Source organism: Ovis aries, chromosome X (assembly GCF_016772045.2).
Source record: "Ovis aries strain OAR_USU_Benz2616 breed Rambouillet chromosome X, ARS-UI_Ramb_v3.0, whole genome shotgun sequence".
NCBI lineage: Eukaryota > Metazoa > Chordata > Mammalia > Artiodactyla > Bovidae > Ovis > Ovis aries.
The window spans coordinates 18,387,018-18,408,364 of NC_056080.1; the positions used below are offsets into that span (position 1 = coordinate 18,387,018).

Genomic DNA, 21,347 nt, shown 5'->3' on the forward strand with positions numbered 1-21,347 from the left:
GTCCATGGGATTTTCCAGACAACAGTACTGGAGTGGGGTGCCATTTCCTTCTCCAATGCATGAAAATGAAAAGGGAAAGTGAAGTCACTCAGTTGTGTCCGACCCTCAGTGACCCCATGGACTGCAGCCCACCAGGCTCCTCCGTCCATGGGATTTTCCAGGCAAGAGTACTGGAGTGGGATGCCATTGCCTTCTCAACCATCTACCTGGGAGTTAGCCAATTAACATAAGTGAACTGAACACTACTGGCTCCCTGTTCTCTGGATGGAGCGAAAATGTGCTGGCATGTGAACCTTAGCAAGAACCACACATAAGAATTGAGGAAGACCAGCAGTCCATCCCCTGCGGGAAGGGAGGCCAGGACTCCATCAGGGTTCATGCTGCCCATGAAAGAAGGGCCTGTGCGCTCCCAGTGCACTGGGGGGATCCTCCCAGTGGAGACCATGACATCTGCCTTGACTGTCTCTCGCCTGACCAGCGAGCTCGAGCCTAAGGGACAGGCGGGCTTTCCGGGAGCCTGCCTGCTGACACGTGGCCATGTGAGTGGCCCCAATCGGTCTGAGACTTGCTCTCCCTGTAACATACCTCCCAGTCATGTGACTGTGGGAAAGAACACACAAGGTTCCCATAAACTGTTTCCCAAAATAATCTGACAAGCCTTCAAACGCCAAACCAGTCTAGGTCAGTTTACAACTAAGATCATTTCTTAGGATTGCTGAGAACATATCTGCGGTTCCGTGCACATGCGCCGGGTCATCTACACTCCCCAGTGCGGAGCACCACTCAGATGGGGTCTCGAGCTGGGCCACTCTGCTCTCCAGAGAGAGTCCTTTGGGCAGTGACAACCCTCCCCTGGGCCACCAAGTGTCCACAGTGAACCCTTAAGGGGTTTCAGGGCTGGAGTTTACTGGATGCCCAAAACGTGACCCAGGTCTCCAAGCTGACTCAACAGTGAAATCAACACAAAACACATGACAAAAAAGCCCAAGCTTTTATTTTCTTTCGGGCCAGATGTAATCAACCCCATCTTCTATTTTCTTCCTCCCAAGGGGCAAACTCGTCTGTCATTTCCTGTTCTCGTCCCCCTGCTTCCTCATTACTCTCTTCTCGCTCAGCCCAGCTGTTCCCAGCCATCCAGACTCCCTGCTCGCCTTCAAGGCCACCCTTGACCCCCGCACCCTTGGGAAGGTAGCCCTAGGTGACAGTCCTAGCTGGATCATCAAGACTCCAGGGTAGGCCTCTAAAGAAACAAGGTATCTGAGAAACTTCACCGCCTGCCAAGCTAAGAGAAATCTCCTTCTCAACTTCCTCAAACTCTGCAAAGATGGAAGCCATCTCCCACACAGGCTGCCACCAAAATGACTGCCCTTTGGCCTGACCGGATGCGGAAATCAGGAAAAACAATGCACCCAGTGTGGTCAGCAGAGCAGTACCCACCCTCCCCCTGGGATGCTCACACTGTTATCCCTGGAACCTGAGAACACATGGCAGAGGGACCTTCAAGTTACAGATGGAATTAAGGTTCCTAATCAGCTAACCTTAAAATACAAAGAATAGCCCAGATTAACCAGTGGACCAAATATAATCCTGAGGCTCCTTAGAAGTCTAAACTGGGGGCAAAGAGAAGGTGACAGTGATGCAACATGAGGAGAATAGGACCCACTGTTGCAGGCTTTAAAGATGGAGAAAGGGGGCCATGAGCCAAGGAAGATGAGTGGTCTCTAGATCCTGGAAAAGGCAAGGGAAGGGAATTTTCCCTAAAGTTCCCAGAAAGGAACTGGGAACACACTGATTTTAGTCCAGTGAGAGCCACATCAGACTTTTGACCTACAGAAAATAAGACGATAAATTTGGGTTGCTTTAAGCCACTAATTTTGTGGAAATTTATTATGGCAGCGATAGGAAATAAATACAACTGGCTATCAAACTTAAGTAAACTGTCCATGCAAAGTCCACAGCACTTTCCAGTTGCCTCTCTGGAAGGCCTGGCTCCATGCCCTGGATGCCATTGGCCTCCATTCTCTCAGACCTTTCCTCCAAAGAAACCAGTGCCCAGGGATGGCAAACACACATGGTTTTGTGTCACAGGGCCATTCTAAATGGAACAGTTTGCCTGTGCCATTTTTATGAGGTAGCTGCTTGACACAGATCTTTAAAAAGAAAACCCACTCAGAGTTATTTCTGTAACTGAAGGTGGGCAAGAATGGGGATAGTAAAATGAGATTATTACTTAAGAAATGAGCAATGGAAGTTAAACCTATTCTTACCTTTCACTGAATTCATCAATTCACAACTAAGTATGGTGATGACAATTTCCATTTGAGACCACCCCAGTGCCACAGTGCGAGGGCGGGAGTCTCAGTGTGGCTTTCCAATGGCTTCAAAACTGGTGCATTCCCATCTGTGTCAGTGTTTGGTTTAACCAGTGCTATAAACTTACCAAGTGCCAGAATTCACTCTTTTCAACCTATTTTTCTTGCAACAAATACCCTAAACGCAAGCAGAATTGTCCCAAATAGAGGGTGGGGTAAGGAAGGGAAGCCACATGGCAGTCAGTCTCTATCTTTCCATAGATTTGGATCCTCCTTCCAACTGGCTGGGAGTGAGGGCTCAAACTCTAACAGCATCCAACTGGCAATAGTCTTGCTCAGTGATTCCTCTTCCCCAGGCTTGACAACAGTTAGGACTGACAAGAGCTGGCCTAAAAATAAAAAGCCATGATTTCCAATGCCAGAAAAGTGAGGCCATTTAAGCTCTATTTTTAGCAAGTCTTGGTTACCTGGGAAGCTGCATATGGCCCCTATAATTCTCCAAAGCATGAATGCATTAAAAGATTAAAGTGCCTGTGGAAAGTGGGTTGGGCCCCCAATGAGTGTTCTCACGCTTGACCCCATCGGCTTCCACAGGGACTGGAAATCATGCTGCCATCTCTTCTCCATTAGCCATGGTGAAACTATCAAGTCAAATGAGAGGGGAGTTTTCACCACCAATTTATGATATTGGAGATATTATGTTTTTGACAACAGGGCATTTTCTAAGCAATTACTCCCTAGGGAGGAAGAAAAGCATCCAGAGGCAAAAAGTCAGAGACTGGGGTCAGGCTAACAATAAAGTCCAGCAAGAGGAAAAGAGAAGAAAAACATCGTGTGGCTCAGGGCATACAGGGGACCAGTGACACTTCCCTAAAATGCAGGATGAGAGCCCTGCAGAAATGAGCCTGCAGGCTCCCTTATCGCAGCTTGACTCTGCACAGCCCAGGGCACCTGCACGCACTTCATTATGTCCCCGGACGGAAGTTGGCAAGCCTGAATGCAGACCACAACTGAGAAAGACCAAGGAGAAAATTGCTGGGGTGGACCCAGGGCGAGGAACCTTGGAGGAGCAGTAGAGCAAGGCAGCCTGCTAGCTGCCCCAAGGACAGAGCACGCCCCGCACCAGGAGCCACCACTGGTCTTCTCTTGACAAGTTCACTGTGACACAAGTGTCTACTAATGGCTGATCTAGAACCCCAGGAAGATGTGCGCTGTGTGTGCAGTTGAAGGGGTCTGGGTCCAAGGGCAGTCACGCTGGCTAGATTCTATGGAGACCACATCACAGATCATCGTTATCCATTTTTTGAGGTCTTTCAAAAGAGAAATGCTTTCAAAGACACAAATACACCTTACAAAATGATAGGCCAATGGCAGAGAAGACTCTTCAGCGGCACTGTCTCTCTCCCTGGCACTTGATCACATGCAATGTGCGGACGAGACAGGAATAAGCGATGCCGTTAAAGATCAATTTCCGGCCCAGTTTGGGGAAACGAGACTCTGGCTTGAGAGTCATACATCATCCCTTGTTTATAGTCATTTGACAGATATTTTCCTTTTACTGCTCATTCTGGCTGAGACAACAGCCAGGTGCAGGGATACCAGCATGGAGGAGACAGCCACGGTCTTCAACTTGGTGCTGAGGAATGACAGTCCACAGAGTAAGATTTATGGGGTCCCTGTGGTCCCTGGTGGGGCCTCCTGAGCCAGCACATGCCCAGTGCCCTCTCCTCAAGTGGTGACCCTTCTCCTACGCATCCAGAAGCATTCATATTTGAGTCAGGGGTGGGGAGGAGGGTGGAAGGGGAAGGAGGGTGATGTCTAGCTACAACAAATCGGATGTCCTTGTGTTTTCCAGCAGATCAAGTAAAGCAAAGATAAATAAGATGTCTCATGATCTCTCCTCAAAAATAAATTACTCATGCCCAACTGGCAGCTTCTTCCCGTTCATAACTGTAAACCTGGGGAAGTGATCTCCTGACTGGCACATGCGTGGATTAATCCAGCCCAGCATGCTCTTTCCTTTCACCTCCTAAGCAAGAACTCACCAGCTCCAGGCTGAGAGCCAAGATTCCCCAGGACCACGCCTGGGATAATACGGACAAAAGAGACCAGACAAAGACCTAGCAGAGACCAAGGAGGGCGAGGCAGTGATAGGAAGGTGCCCACGATGGTGCTGTGGGAGCCAGCAGATTGAGTCTCATGGGGCCATGAGACTGGCAGCCTCCTCAGTCAGCACCACACAAAGTCTTCCCTACCCCACATAGCAAAATTGGTGCACAGAAATTTGACATATTATCGACTTAGCAACTCCCCTTCCATTATCAGAAGGAAGCATTTGATGGCAGGAGAGAAAACAAAGAAGATTCCTAAAACTTTTAGACAGGGACCTGAGCTAACACAGAAATCAGACCAGGCCCTGCCCCTTCCCCTTGCCCCTCCCCCTGCACCCCAATCCCCACCTTCTCAAGGAGCGAGGAAATTCACTTTTCCACAGCACTCGCCAAACTGGCCCTGGTTTTACTTCTCTGTATCCCACCTCTAAAAGGATTGACTCAGAACTCTCCAGTCATGCTGCACCTTTAAATATCTTTTCCTGCTACAGAAGTTCCACCACCTGGTGGACCACTGATTTTTTTTTTTTTTTTTTTTTTTGGAGCGAAGACAGTCTTTATTAAGAAATGGTCCTGTGACTTCCCGGGTGGTCAGTGGTTAAGAATCTGCCCGCCAATGCAGGGAACACGGGTTCAATCCCTGGTCTAGGAAGACTCCACATGCCGCAGGGCAACCAAGCCCGTGAGCCACAACCACTGAGCACAAGCGCTACTGAAGCCTGCTAGCTCGAAAGCCTGTGCTCTGCTACAACAGAGGCCACCGCAATGAGAAGCCCTTGCACCACAACCAGACAGAAGCCCCTACTCACCACAACTGGAGAAAAATCCTCATAAAGCAAAGACCCAGCACAACCAAAAATAAAAAAATAAATTTTTTTTTTAATGGTATGGAACAGCTGGACATCCACATGCCCTCCCCTCACCCCGCAAAAAGAATCTAGACACAGACCTTATGCTCTTCTCTAAAAGATTTAGAGAAATGTGTCATAGACCTAATATGAAGAGCTATACAATTTCTGGAAGATAACATAGATAAATGACCTTGGGTATGGTGCTGACTTTTTCACATACTAAGTCACTGTCATTAATAAGCCGAAACTTCATTAAAATTCCAAAATTCTGCTTAGCAAAACATGGTCTCAAGAGTATGAGGAGACAAGCCACAGACTGGCAGAAAATATCAGAAAAATACATATCAGAAAAAGAATAGGTATCCAAAATATACAAATAACTCTTAAAAATCAACAATAAGACAAATAAACAGGGACTTCTCTAGCGGTCCAGTGGTTAAGAATCCACTTTCCAACGCAGGGATTCGGGTTCAGTCCAGGGAACTCAGATTCTGTCCCTGGTTGAGGAACTAAGATCCCACCTGCCATGGGTCAACGCAGCCGGAGGGGTCCAACTACTGAGCCCAAGTCCTCGAGAGCCACGCCTAAGACCCGATGCAGCCAAATAAGTAAATATTAAAAGAAAGCAACTGATTTTAAAATTGGACCACTGATTTTAAAACAGCAACTCCCATGGTACATCCAGTCAAGAGCCAACACACACGTGTCAGCAGCCAAGGTCAACAATGGTCTAAAGAAAGTGCAGCAGACACTGGTAGTGTTCATTGCTCAAATTAAATCTCAGATGAGTAGGGAGAGCCTGGGATATTGGAACTATTGGGATTTCTCACTCGAGGGCCAAGCAAACACATGATGGGCCCAAGGTTATCAGATGAAAACCAACATATCAGTCCTGTGGAGTGTAACTGGGACATCGAAAGGAGAGTGACCTGGAGTCCATCATTAAAGAGCGGTTCCATCTAGAGGCTCAAAGTCCTGGTGACCTGCAAAGTTTTAGCAACTTTGTCTGTAAGAGTACTTCTGCCCCATCAAGCAGAGACAATCTGGTTGTAATTTCAGGAAAGAATTCAAACTCTTGAGGTTGGGGGTGTTTGACGGCCCACTCAGTGGTTACCTGGGGTGGAGACAGGCTACCCAAGAGCATGAGAACAGAGACACAAGCCTGATTATCTCTAGCAATGGACTGTCAGTCCCGCTTGTGTCTGGGAGGCAACAGGGCATGGTAGGGAACACAACAAACTGAGCCCTCATGCTGGCCCATCTGAACAGACGCACCACGACTGCAGCGGAACAAGAGCAGTGGCCCAACGTTTCTCCAAGACCCGGCATTTCAGAGCAGCTGGGGATCTAAAACGTCATGAGAAAACTCAATCTGAGTCTCAAACATGACATGAGCGGTTTCAGATTTGTAAAACACCCCAGGGCACTTTGAGCTGGTACAACTCTCACAGCTCCAAAGATCCTGAGATTATTTTCTGCACTGAATTTCCAGGACACCCCCCACAGCAAGGATCCTTCCCACAACCTTCTTACTCACTACCCCAGTGTTCTCAGCCCCTGCTTTCGCTCCACATGACTGAGTCCAGCGCTCCATTTGAAGATGGTCTGAATTCACTGGAGAGATAAGTATTGATTTATACTATTTCCACATTCTGACAGAAGAAAAATTTTATCATTTCAGATGATTCAACCTGGGTTATTTTCCAAAATGTCTGTGTATCTCTTAACACTGTTATAAATATTTGCAGTTTTCCAGCACAGAGACAAACTCAAGGACTAGTAAATAGATCCCACCATAGTTCTCATGGTCCCTGCTCCTCTCCACACTGTCTTGGTTTGGGGTGCTAGAAGAAGAATACCATAGACTAGGTTACTTAAACAAGCATGTGTTCCTGATGGTTCTGGAGGGCTGCAGTTCAAGATCACGGTGCCAGCATGTCAGATTCTGGTGAGAAGCCACTTCCTGGTTTCCTCATATGGCAGAGTGGGGTGGGGGACAGAGAGAGGAAGCAAGCGCTCTCTCTCTTCTTATAAGGGCACAATCCCATCATGAAGGTTCCACTCCCATGATCTAATAACCTTCCAAAAGTCCTGCCTCCAAATACCATCACATTTGGAATTAAGGATTTCAACATGAATTTTGTAGTAACAAAAGCATTCAACATTCAGTTGATAGCACATGTCCAAAAAATCTGTGAGGGGCAAAAGATACCAGGAAGGTATTTGATCAGTGCACCTACTGTGGACACAAAATATATGATGAGAGGGTCTTCACACACAAGCGGGCTGTGGCAGTGTGCCAGTGTGGCCATTTATTGTTGTATATTTATAACTCATCTGAGCCGCTACTCTGTGAAAATAAAAACATTCATCACGTATTTAATCCTAGTGATGCTAGTGGCACTGTTAGCTTTTTCTGAGGAAACTACAAGCATAACAACAGGGAAGTGGCCTTCGGGAAAGGAATGCGGCCAACAGAGGATGGACAGACGATGCTCACTCGTGAGAGAAGATGTAGACCTCAAAAAGTTTTCTTTTGTGATTATTTAGATATGCAAACCCCAAGAATCACAAAGTACAAGAAAACAAAGTCCCATCTTCAGCAAGTTCACCAGCTCTGACAATTTAATACTTTAAAAATCTATCCATGGGCACAAAATGGGAAAAAATGCAGTCATGTGGTGCAGTAGAGACTCTCATCTCCAAGCATCCCCTTCCTCCTTTAGAAATGGAGCCCTTGCCTCCGTCCATGGTAGACATCATAATGCCCTCCCCAATTCCCAGAACCTGTGAGTATGTGACCTAACCTGGCAAAAGGGACTGTGCAGATGTGATTAAGCTTGAGATGAGGGGATTATCCTGGATGATCTAGAGGAGACCAGGGTCTTTAAAGGATGGAAGAGGGAGGCTCAAGAGAGAGAAGGAGATGTGATGACAGACACAGAGGTGGCCAAATGTTGAGCAGCATGGGAGCCACAGAAACGTTAATCCTCTGGGAACACACATTGTGAAAACCAATTAGGCATTCTCTTCTAAAGCTCACATCCTCTCTTCAATGAATACGGTGTTCTCTCCTTCATTATTAGTTTGTTTGTTCAGTCCTTTGTTGGGAACATGCTGGTACAACCACTTTGGAAATCCACCAACTTGCAACCCAGCAAAATCACTCCTTGTCATACACCTTTCAAGGACGTATTTCACATGGGCACCTGGAGACAATGATCAGCATGGTGACAGGACACCCATTCACAGTAGCAAAAACTGGAAGCAATGCAAAAGTCCATCACCAAGTGAAACGAAAAAGCCACAATGGCACATTCAAACAATGGAAGATCAGACAGGGAAAAGAAGTGAAGTACAAAATGAGAAACAGCCAGTCACCAGTGTGGTTTGCATGCTGGTTACATAAAATTAAAACCAAGCAAAACCAGACAAAATGTTTTTAGGAGTTACATATGGAAATCATCAAACTAGTTCTTAAAAAGAAGGGAAATATAATTTTTTAAAAGGCTCCTGATGTTCATCTCCTCTCAAGAAGGCAGGGGGACAGGGCGGAGCCACAGTGCACATTGAGGGGTGGGCTTATGAGGACTTATTTTGTACCAATGCTTGACACTGTCCACACTCACACGTGGTCTATGTGGATCAAATATCCTCTCAACTTTCAGAATCGGTTCTCATGCACAGCACGCCATGAAAAGGCCTCAGAGAACACTGTGTGAAGGAAGGATTCTCACATTGGTTTGAAGAGGGAAGAGATGAGATGACCAAGTAAAGTCAACCCTACATCAAGTGTGTATGCCCAGCCACCTTGCCAGCAACAATGGCAGCTCTGAAACACATCATTGTGTCTCCTGTTAGTGTTGATTGAGCTTTATTGGGTTAATTCATCCTTCATTTGTGAATCAGTTTATACTTCCAAATGAGCTTCAGGTTGATACTGCAGGTTTATATTTCCAAATGAGCTAAAAGCAAAAGGAGCATATATCTAGTTAAGCGCCTATTTTTTAAGCCGCATCATTATTACAAAGTTTTAGGCAATTAAAAAAGAAAGAAATTCTGACACATGCTACAATATGAGTGAACCCTGAAGACACCACGGTAGCTGAAATCAGCCAGATACAAAAGCACAAACGTACGATTCCACTTAAATGAGGTCCCTGGAGGAGTCAAGCAAACAGAGTCAGAAAGGAGAACACTGGTTGCCAGGGGCTGGGGGGAGCAGGAAATGGGGGTGGCTGTTGAAGGGGTGTGGAGTCTCTGTTTTACAAGATAGAAAGAGTTCTGTGCTGGCTGGTGGTGACACTTGAACAACAAGGTAAATGTACTTTATGCCACTGAACTGTCCACTTAGAAATAGTTAAGATGGTACATTTCACATTCCGTGTATGCCACCACGATAAAAAGAAAATTGATGGTAAATTTTCTGTCATGTATATTTTGCTCCAAATAAATAAATAAACGCTAATAAACATTTTTTAAAGTTCAAGGCAAAGAGGGGGTCTTGGTAAATACTTCCCTGAAAGGAACTTCAGCCTCACTCATCTGAGAAACCCTGTTCTATTTGGTTTCTCTAAGCCTCCAGCAAGGAGAGAGTTTCAGAGACCAACTAACAACTGTTATCTCAGAGAGTTGTCTTCTAACTTGATGTGTGTTCCTCATATGGACACCTTTCCTTCTTTGGGGAGAAACAAAACTTGTTCAAACTAACACTGTCCAGTTTAACTGCTTATTTCATTGTGTGGTTCATGAAATGATCACATCACAATCTCCCACGTAATTAGGGAAATGAGAATTAACCAAAATGTGTCATTGAGGGAAACTTTAGATATCTGTGTCCCTCTGGTTATATCAGCTCTCACACCTAACAGGCACTAAATAAAGACTTGTAGAACCTAATCAAATTCCAATATAAATGGCAGTAGTGAATCAACTATCTTGTCTGTCCTGCAGTGCAGTCTGGTTATGTTCATAACTTAAAAATGAAACAAAGGGAAAAAGGATTTGGTACCCATTAGTGATCAAGGCTTCCTAATATGTTATCATGAAGTTTAGAACTTTCACAGACATTGGACACTTGGCCTTGAAAGGGTATCATAAACGTTCAGCTTCTTGGCCAGGTCCACGAGCTAGCATCTGACATGCACTTGGGTGGCTGGGGAGCAAATGCTTTACACAGTGCTGTCCATTAACTCATACTGATGCATCAAGAAGGCAGGCTTCAAGATGCTTCATCCAGCCTGGATCCTGGGGTTCTAGCCACCCTTATCTGATGTCCTTTGAAGCTAAAAGTCCAATTTTTTCAAGTGAGCCTATGACAATGACATAAAGCTAAGCTAGGAAGTCACAGCAGGTTACAGTCACAACCTTTCCCTTGTCAGCATGAGACCTGGACCCACAGCCCAGCCAAAAGAGAAGGCCCATTGATGACCCAGCGCCTTCAGGTCAGTTTCCCCTGCAGTTCTGGGGCACTAAAACCCTTTAAACAGTCAGTCAGGGAGTGAAGTGGAAGGAGGGCAAGAGGGAAGATGGAAAGAAAGAGAAGAGTAGAGAAGGAAGCAAGTCTCCGAGGGTTTCACCTTTCGCTGTGTTTATCGCGTTCTCTCATGCCTGAGCACCGAACCAGGGTTCATCGTCTCCAAATGGCACAGTGCAACAGGTACACGCTGTGGGATAGGAGAGCCCCAACGGCAGTCTCCTTCAGAGACGTCTCCCTCTCTCCCCGTCCCTGTGTCGCTTACCGACACACACAGCACATATAGCACAGAAGGGATGATAAGCCATAGGAGCAGTTTCTTGAACTAAAACTGAAAGCAAACACAGGGATGCCACGCACCTTGCCAGTGCACAGTAATTGACCCTCATGGACGTATCATCATTATCATCAGCATGGGCCATTCCAGTCACGTGGAGGCTATGGAAACAAAGAACGGATGTGGAATGTCACCCTGCCTGCAATCTGGTTTCCTTAAATGATAAAAAGGAAAATGGCGTCCATCCCATCCTTATTTATAATATCAATATTATGGAAGCAACCTAATGCTCAAATGGTAGGGAAATGGTTCCATAAGCTAGGATTCAGGAACTCACATATTCAGCTACTACAAACACCAGCTTTGGAGATGATTATGACGTTAAAAAAAAAATCAGGATGTACAATTATATATACTACATATATTAATATTATCTACAAGTATATAGTAAAAAGTCTAAAGAGATATGTTGGTGTTGTTTAGTAGCTAAGTCATGTCTGACTCTGCAACTTCATGGACTGTAGCCCACCAGGCTCCTCTGTTGACAGGATTTCTCAAGCAAGAATACTGGAGTGGGTTGCCATTTCCCTCTCCAGGGCATCTTCTGGACCTAGAGATCAAACTCACATCTCCTGCATTGGCAGATGGATGCTTCACCACTGAGCCGCCAGGGAAGCCCCTAAAAAGACACACACAAAGATAAAGTAAAAGTGGTTGTACTGGGGTACTGTATGAGCACTCAATTTAAATTGTCCTGCTTCCTATTTTCTGAACTCTATTATAGAGTTACTATTTATAACAAAAAAAACTTTTCAGGGTTACAGAATCCTGGAACCAGAAGAAGACATATCCATCCTAGAATCTGCCTCTCCCCTCGGTCAGGGATGGAGCCCCCTGCACCACTGTTGGAGAAGAGGTTATCCTTTAAGATGACTGTCCTCACTGGCAGGGAACCGGCTGCCCAGTGTCTGCAGTGGAGCAGGAGCCATTTCTATACATCCTCAGGTGGCCATCTTGACCTTAGATGACACTGAATACACACAATGGCTTCATCCACGAAGGAGGTATTGCTCTCAGCTGAAGATGCTGAGGCAGGGGCGGTACCCTATGGGGAAGGTTTATGGGAAGAACCGGGGAGGGCGTGAGACATGGGGGATTTCAGGAGAGAAAGGGGCTTGAGGGAGAGAATGTAGGCCGAGGAGGGAGGAGACCACAGAGTGGCGGGAGGGAAGAGAAGAGAGGGCTTGAGGGGGAGAAAGTTGGGGGAGAGTCAGGGGACGGGCAGTGGGAAGAAAGGGAACAGGAGGAGGAAGGAAGCGGGGTTAGTAAGAAGGGGAAGCGCAAACAGAGGGTGAGGGGAGGTCCCCTTAGGAGGAGAGGTGTGGACAGAGGGACCTGGAGGAGAATGGGACAGACCCAGGGATGGGAGAGAAGAGGTGGGGGGACAGACTGGGGAGGCTGTGGGGAAGAGAGAAGGAAAGAGGTAGAGAGGGCAACGAAAGAGGCCTGGAGGGAAACGGGGAATGAGCAGGAGGCGAGTCTGGAATGGGTGGGTGGGCAGTGAGGGGAGAGAGAGGCTGGGGAGAGATGAGAGTGGGGTACAGAGAAGATGTGGGGAGGGCTGGGGGAGAGAAGGGAAGGGGACCCAGTGAGGGGGAGAGCAAGAGAGGAGAGGAAGGGAAGAGAAAGGGTGGGAGGGTGGAGAGAGGGAGCCCAAGCACACAGCAGCCACAGTCCCCTACCCCTTCCCCGACATCACTTGGTTAACTCGCCCGGCCAGGCGGTGGCTGCTTTTCACAACGTCTTCATCTCTTCCTCCATTTAAAAACCCACAGGTTCCCTAAAAGAGCCAGACAATGTCACAACTGCACCCTGCCCCCACGGCGCGCTATCATCAACCCCTCCAAGTGCCCCCAGTCACATCCACGCTTTTTAAGTGCTGCCAACTCAAAAGGAGAAATTGAGTTCAGTTAGACAACTCTGGGTCTCAAAAGGTAAAAATAGCCATGACTCACTCAGAAACATAAGGGTGCCCAGCAAAGCCAGGAGCCATCCCTCGGGGGGTGGGGGCCGGGTGCATCTCTGACGGCTCTAGCACCACACCTCACACCCATCGCCCCTGGTCAAGACAGCCAGGAAGAGCAGGCAACAGGGCACCTTCGCGCATCCGCATTTATAGTACCTGCCCCAAGAGCGGCCCCCAAGCACCCCATCCCAGGGGCAGGGCTACACCCCCATCAGGACTGTCCCAGCACTCAGCATTCACCTGGCACCAAGGAGGCCCTCCTTAAGAACTCACATGGGACTGGACCAGGCACTTCCTCCCCTCACAGATGTGGGCACACAGCACCCACTTGTGTGTCTCCAGGGTGACACCAACTCCAGGGGACTCGGAGTCACCCTGTGGGAACCTGGAATTAGGATTTAACCAGGCGAGCACGCAAACTACTCAAGCAGAAGCAGGCAGCATCCAGAAGGGCCTGCCAAAGAAGATGCAGATCCAGAGAGAAGCTGCCTGCGGGCTGGGGAAAGCAAAGCCAGAGCAGACCTTCCCAGCGCTCCGCCAAAACAAGGTTCAAGCACCTCCTTCTAGCCCTGGGCACAAAAAGGAGAACTAGCTGGAATAATTAGAGAGGACACTAAGCTAATTAAAGACTTTTCACCCGGGGAGTGGGTGTGCGATGGATAAAACTGGTGCAGCCCCAGAGGACCAGACCTAGAACTGGGCCCCAAGTTTTCTAAGTCTAGAAGAGTCCAGAAAAATCCAGCAAAAACACCAGGGCTGATGTTTGAGCACTGACTGTTAAGAAGTGGAAGTTTAAAGACCCAGTATTTTCAACTGTCTATATATGCTACACTTGGGTGCTTAAGGGCTTAAATTTGTTATGCAAAATGAGTAATTAATCAGCACTGAAATATTTATAGTCTTTCATCCAAGACACTGGGAAGAAACAGCAGTATGAACTGAATAGCACTCATCTTGCTCTCTATCCCCTGCGTCTAGGCACAGACCAGCCTCCTGCAGTGGCCCCACCACTTCCCTGGCCCCTGTAAGGAAATAAGCGAAGGCCTTTACAGAGCTTTTCTTGCCAAGTGAATACTGCTCAGGGAGGACAAATATCCCAGGATTTTTTTGTTATCAGTGTTTTTTCCTCCTGAGCCTAACTATAAGCATAGTTTACCAGTGAGGTAAGGCCCATGAGCTCCATTTTGCTTTGCTTAAGTGCCCCCTAATGTGAACTACAGGACTGCCTGTAAGGTATTTATCCATAAAATAATGATCGAGTTGAAAAACAAGCGCTCATCACCAACCAGTTGCCAGTGTAGGGACATAAGCAAAGAAACATGGCATTCCATCAAACCCCCACGTGTGGATTCCGGAGACCAGTCTGGCACCACAGTGTATTCTCCCATGACTGAAATACTCTTAATGGACCCCAGTAATTGCAAAGGAAGTTGCCCAAGCCACTGACTCACAAGTGCTTCAGGATACAGAAGGAAAGTCACAATTCTCCCACAGGATGAAAGAGATGGATCCAAGGGAGCTGCCTGGAGGGACAAAGCAAAACTGAAGTACCCCACCCCTCAAAGAAAATATCAGCAAAAACCATCATAAAAAACAACAAAACCATACTTTCTCTTTTCCTGTATTTCTTTGGAATCTTAGCTGGGATCCTTGGGCTTCTACGAAGTGTTCCACCAAAACGGCTGAGTGGTCCAGGAACACCCCTCCAGGGGATGGGGCATGGACTCTAACCTTCCAGTTACAAACTTACAGGGAGGAGTGATGAAAAGTTTTCGAAATAGACAGCAGCACTAGTTGCACAACACTGTGAATGCACTTCATGCCACTAAGCTGTGCACTTACCAATGGTTAAAATGGCAAATTCTGTTATATATGTTATACCATAATTTCGCAAATAACATGATATACAGACACTGAATTGCATGTGTTAGATGGGTGACCTATATGACATGTGAATAATATCTCAATAAAGCTGTTTTAAAAAACTTCTCAAGGAAACAGGCTGTAGAAAGCTCCTCACAGTGCTGGGGGGCGGGCAGCAGGGCTGGGGGGAGGGGAGATCAGTAGCCTGATTTTTACTAAGCACCGATACAGGTGGCTGGTTCTCTCTCAGTGAAAGAAAGCTGGGTTCTGCACCTGGGGGCCCAGGTCACATTGCCTCTTGGAGTCTCAGTTCCATCATCTGATGGTGTGGTCGATGGCTGCCAAGGGCCCTACCAGCACTCCAGAACCGGGCACCAATAGCTGGGCAGCAGCAGGACCATTATGTGTCACCTGGCATCTAAGAACATCCCACCAGGAAGGCAAAACATCAGGGGAGCCACACATGCGAGAGGGAAGTTCAACAACTTCACAACCCAGGTAAGGACAGAAGCGGGGTGAGCTGTGTGAAGACACTGTCCACTCAAAGGACAAAACAGTGAAGAGTCCTGCTGTCCATTGACTTCTTGGTCCATTCATAAAGCAAAGGCTGTGGCCAGAGAGGAAAGTCTTAGGTTCCAGACGGCTAGGATGAAGGAAGGGAACAGTGCTCGACCATCTGTGTAACACCCAGAGCAGGCTTCCCCAGCGCTCAGGGCCGGATAAGTGTGGTGGAGACTGGCACGCTGCAGGAGGCAACGCAGCATCTCTGGCCTCTGTCCACCAGATGCCAGCAGGCTGGCTTCCCCCAGCAGCTGCCACCCCCAGACACTGCCAAATGTCCCCTCAGGGGTTGGGGGCAGAATTGCCCCTGGTTGAGAACCACTGCCAGAGAGAACTTGCTATCTTAAACTTGTAGCTCTTTGTTGAAGCCATGTGACACATGCGGCATTACCGTTCTTCACCCGCTGCTGTGCAGGCCACTGGGAACTGTTAGCAAATAGACCTTGTCAGCACCCTGTGCCTGCAGGAGTTTATAGAACTGCACACATACTCCTGGCAGCCAATAGCCTCAAAGAATTTCAAGTAGTAGCTGCACTTGGGTGAGAGGGTTATTCATTTATTCATTCGTTCACTAACATATGGCACTTACCCTCTGCCAGGCAATGAGCCAGGGCGATGCAGTTGGGGACACCCAGCTAGAGATGAACAGACTTAACACAAGATGAAGTGTTGTAAAACAACCTTTGGAGCAGGCCTCAAAAGAGGAATAAGGGAGCGGTAGGCTGAATAATACTCCACCAAAGAGGTCCACATCCTAATTCCCAGAACCCATGAGTATGCTACCTTCCATGGCAAAGGGGCTTGGCAGATGTGATTAAGTTAAGGATCTTGAGATGGGGAGTGAAGTGAGTGAAGTTGCTCAGTCATGTCTGACTCTTTGCGACCCCGTGGACTGTGGCCCATGGCTCCTCTGTCCTTGGGATTCTCAAGGCAAGAATACTGGAGTGGGTTGCCATTTCCTTCTCCAGAGGATCTTCCCAAACCAGGGATCAAACCCAGCTCTCCCGCATCACAGGCAGATGCTTTAACCTCTGAGCCACCAGGGAAGCCTCTGAGATGGGGAGAGTATCCTCAATTATCTGGGTGGGCACAGTATAATACAACAGTACTTATAAAATGAAGGCAGGAGGGTCAGAGAAAGAGAGAAGGAGACATGAGGACAGAAGCAGAGGTGAGAGTGATGCGGCCACAAACCAAGGAATGCAGGCTGTCTTTAGAAGCTGGAAAAAGCAAGGGAATGATTTCATTTCTCAATACTGAGTCATAACTCCAGGAGAGGCTTGTTCCAGACTAGGAGCACATTCTCCTCCTTCTCTGAGGTCCTGTATCACTTATAATGGCATATTATTTTATGAGCAGAGTGCCCACAAACTCATGTACTCTGGACCTCAGGCTTCTCATCTGCAAGGCAATGAGGTTCTATACTTGATCTTGACCATGCAGCAAAACCCCTGGAGGGCTCATTAATGCTCTCATCTTCCTGACTCAGTGGATAGAATTAGGGCCAGAGAACTGGTATTTCAAACAGGATTCCAGGAGGCTGCAGCTGCTGATTGGGGGACCACATTCTGAGTACCACTGTATTAGAGATCCTCCTTCTCTCACATTGAAAGGATTCCAGTACTTTCCTGCATTCCATCTCTCCCATTAACAGCTGTGCTGCTTCTCGGTTTTCAGCAGCTTGCTCTATCCCTCCGGAATGATTCCAGGTGGAGTGTGCAAGTTGTCCATTCTGTAAAGGCTAAACCACAGCCCCCAGATGGGGTGATATTAAGGAAGTCACCCCCAAATATACCTAGATAGCTCTTATCTCCCCACCACCAAGTCCTACTCCCCACCCCCACTCATCACATAGTTGACAAGACCACTCAGTAATCAAGTGAGAACACAGATGAAGCAGGAACTTGTCCAAACCACCAAAGTCACCCAATGTCCCTGGGTCCTGGCTTCTAGGAGCAACTCTGGCTTCTTCACCAATCCCAGCCTTACTCTGGTTTTCCCTGCTTCTAAGTAAGGTTACTAAGGCACTCGATCAGGACTCACTCCTACTTCCTAACACCACCTAATCCAGAGGAAACCTCTCTCACTGTGGTACCCCTGGCATGCCCACAGCACAGGGCTGTTCCACTGCAGGTGGTCCTGGGGGGTGAGGGAGAGGAGGGCAGTGATGGTTCCTATCCAACTTTCAGATTTCAACTCAATCTCCTCAAAGATGCTGTCCTTAACCCTCCGCAACCTAAGTCAGATCCCACCTCTCTAATCTCCTTTCACAAGACCTATCAGGGCTTATAATTACATCTTGTTGTAAGTATTGGACTCCAGCCTACCTCTCCCACTAGAATGAGAAACCCAAGCTGGCAGGTCTGTGTGCTGTGTGTCTGTTCCTAGCACAATGCTGGGCACAAAGCAGGAGGTCAATAAATATCAGAGGGATAGATGGATAAACAGACAACTGGCTTTGAAACAATTACAAATACAAATGGTGACCAGAGAATATCAATAACACAGTAAGAATTAGAGCTGTCAGAGAAGAAACAAACAAGATCTGTGCAGCCAGGAGGTAGTTGTGATGGCTAGAAGAGGATAAAGTAAAGGTCATTATAGATAAGAGGTGGAGCCTTCCATCTCTAACTTGAGTCTATTTATTGAACATATTATATTCATTTCAGCTTTAGTTGATTTAGCATAAAGCAGTCTACCAACACTAACACAATGCACTGCTAACGACAGTCCACACTTTGTTGTTACTCTGGGATTCTTTAAACAGAAATCCTTCACTGGGCTTGCAGATCCTCCACGGCTCCCAGATTTGGGTTGCAATAATATTTGTGCAGTTGTAATTACAAGAGCCTTTCTCTGCATTTACTGAAGGCATCTTCCTGCAAACTCAGATGGCACATTCTGAGTGCACTTTTTAAGAGGCCATTTCACAACTAACTGGCTTCATTTCAGGGTTTGGGATTTGATGCTTTGCAGTTGTTTTTCAGATCAAAGACTATGTAATACAGCTTTATTGTGTTATCCATCATGTGAAAAATCATTATCAGACTCGATAAGAATGGAAGTGTATCAAATTAATAAACTGGACAAATCTTCTGAAAACCAAAGTGATACGGGGGACTGGAAAGGGGGGTGTGCCTGTGTGTACACACACCTGCTTCAGAAATAACATTGTTAGGTGGCTCCGTCAGAAGACATACAGCATCAATTGTTAAATAACTCTGCTTCATCACAAATACACTGCTGAAAAAGCTTTAGAAAACAGCATGTGATCTTCACCCCCAAAGTACTTTCAGCATCTCAAGTCTCACTCTAAACATTTTAATGAATTAAATGACAGCGTCCATTTTACTCTTAGCACTGCTAAGTATTAACACCTGAAATAAATGAAAATCACTTTCAGCGCCCCCTCTCCCTTTTGTAATGATTACAGTAAAAAAGATTAAGCCTTAAAGGGCTATAAACTGCAGAAGCACTTTCTATTTTCTTAGGAGGTTCTGGATAATGAAAATAGTTCAGACTTGAAAGATAAATTACAGGTCTGTTTCTTAAAAAGAACTCAGTCCTCTTTCCACTGAGATACAGAAAACACAGTCCAGCCATGAAAGTAGACGCTTGGATCAAACATCTTTTGTGTGTGTGTGTGTGCGATCCTTTAGGTGACCCACCCAAAAGGACAGATGATCAAAATAGCATTTGGGGTTACCTCAGGAGAAACCAATCTGTTGTGAAAGTAATGGGTGATGTTTCAAGTATATACTTTGTTGATGAACTAAATTATCTTATTAGGTGCCAAAGCAAAACAAGAGTGCCAAGCTAAGTGTTTTGCCTTCCACTATCCCCTCATTCATTCATTCATTCATTCAGTAAATATTTATTTAGAGACTACCCTGTGCCAGGCACCAAAGAAAACACTGCTGAACAAAACAGCACAACACAGCAATGTCCCCACGTTCACGGAGCTACAGTAGGGGACAGAATGTTAAACTCAAATAAATAGGGAATAGTGCTATTTTTAAAAAGTGCTATAGGAGAAAGGGTAACAGAAAGGAACTAAATTAAACTAGGAGTGGTGCAGGGATCAGAGAAGGGCACTGAGAAAAAAGTGACATTGAAGTTGAGAAGCCATCAGATCGTCATCACTTTGGAAAAGGAAAACCATTTCTGGAAAATGACCACAAATGGGATTTGAACTCTGTCAGCAGCTGCTGGGGTTAAACCTCTCCCTTTCCAGTGCATCTGTCTTCACCACTAACTACTGGCCATTCACTGTCTGACTCACCTACCTAAATACTATGACCTGAACCCAGAAAGGTCTCACTTCATTATGATTTATTAAAATCTACAGTCTTCCTATACTTGGCCTAGAAACACCTCAAAGTAATCTGCCAGAGGCATGAAAAACAGACTGCCTACCACCAAGAATATTACCTGGGTGGGCCAAACGTTTAACAGCCCCGGCAATCTCAAGTCCATTGCCCAATAAAGTGCCAGTTCGTCTGGGCAACGTGGCTCCAATACTCTGGGGTCTATACCAGATGGGACCCAGGGGACATAACAGTTTGTTGGCTACTTAGAACTGATCTTTGACCAGTAAATCAAGGACTATATCACCCTTTCCAGTTCCCCAACCCTGCAGACTTAGAGGGTGTGGGAAGTGCCCTTTGAGCATCACCGAGCAGAGAGCTTGCCAGACTGAAGAGAGGCAGGCTGGCAGAGAGGGGTTCAGGGCTGAGAGGAAGAGGGACGTCAAGGGAGGCGGGTCAAGGCGCTTCAGACCCTAGGACTGCACGCCAGCCCGGGTAATGGGGCGTTTCCCGCCACCCCCACCACCACGTCAGCCCCCGGCAAAGGCACCCGGGCCCCCGCCGCCTCTGCAGCGGGGCCAGGCGGGAATGGCAAGCGGCGCGCAGGGCCGGAGCCCACCAGCTCCCGGTACCCCCGCCCTCAGCGCAAGGAAGGCGCGCTGGGGGCGAGAAAATGGCCAAGACAAAACTCTCCCCGCCCACCCGAAAAGCCAACCACACCCCCTGCATCCCTCCGCGCCAGCCGCCCCGGGCCGGCCCCCGCGCTCTTCCACCCAGGCCCCCGCGGGGTTCCAGTGGGCGCCGGGCGGGCTCGGCAGGGACGCGGGCGCGAGTGGGAGTGAACAGGGGCGCGCGAGGCAGGCAGGGTGCCCACCCCGGTGTCACCCGCCGGGGCCCTGCCCCTAGGGCGCCCTCCTCAGCTCCGCGGTCCCGGGACAGGCGCGCCGCCCCAGGCTGCGGTGAGCACCCGTTCGCCCCCCACTCACCCATTGGCGTCGAGCCGGGCCGGGCCGCCGAGGCAGCGTGAAAGTTAGCGGAGGCGGACGCGGGGGTCAAGGCGCCGGGACCTGGGCGCGGGATTCGGGGCGCTGGTATGTGGGCGCGGGGGTCGGATGGCTGGGTCGGCTTTTTCCTCTGTAGCGGCGGCCGCGGCGGCTCAAAGCCGCCCGCTGCTGCCTCTGCTGCTGCTGCTGCTGCTGCCCCGGGGCGACTCCTGCTGCTGCTGCATCGCGACCCGCTGCGCCCGGCTGCGCCGGGTTTCCTGCTCCCCGCTAGTGGAAATTGCGAAAAAAAAAAAAAAAAAAAAAGCGCCACCCAGCCCAGTGCCCAGCAGTCGCGGCCGCGCAGCCCGCTCTCCCCTCCTCCTCGCCGCCGCCGCCGCCGCCGCTCCTGCGGCTCCGCCTGCCGGGGACGCGCGGCCGCCAGGGCGGGGGCGGGGCTGGAGGGGCGGGGCCAGTGGGCGGAGCCTTCGAGGGACCGGGCTGGCGCCCGGGGCGTCTCTGTGACTGCTGCGCTCCGGCGCCCCCCTCACCGCCTGCTGGGGAGGGACCCAGCTCTGCGAGG

General features: G+C 48.2%; 1 protein-coding gene across 8 annotated transcripts in view; it reads right to left on the reverse strand.

Annotated features, from left to right (window-relative positions):
• The window catches only part of SH3KBP1 (SH3 domain containing kinase binding protein 1), a 332,004-nt gene extending 310,862 nt beyond the window's left edge, over positions 1-21,142 (reverse strand). For 5 of the 8 annotated variants that reach the window (XM_060407724.1, XM_027963245.3, XM_060407720.1 and 2 more), the window contains exon 1: positions 20,771-21,142. Coding sequence is in view for 2 of the 8 variants with exons in the window: in XM_027963243.3 (XP_027819044.1) it covers positions 20,771-20,774 (4 nt within the window). In the remaining 6 variants the exon portion in view is untranslated. Of the gene's footprint in view, positions 1-11,110; positions 11,189-11,654; positions 11,707-20,770 lie in introns of all 8 variants that reach the window. The other 3 variants (XM_060407721.1, XM_060407722.1, XM_060407723.1) reach the window with 3 other exon arrangements.
• Positions 21,143-21,347: the final 205 nt, after the last annotated feature.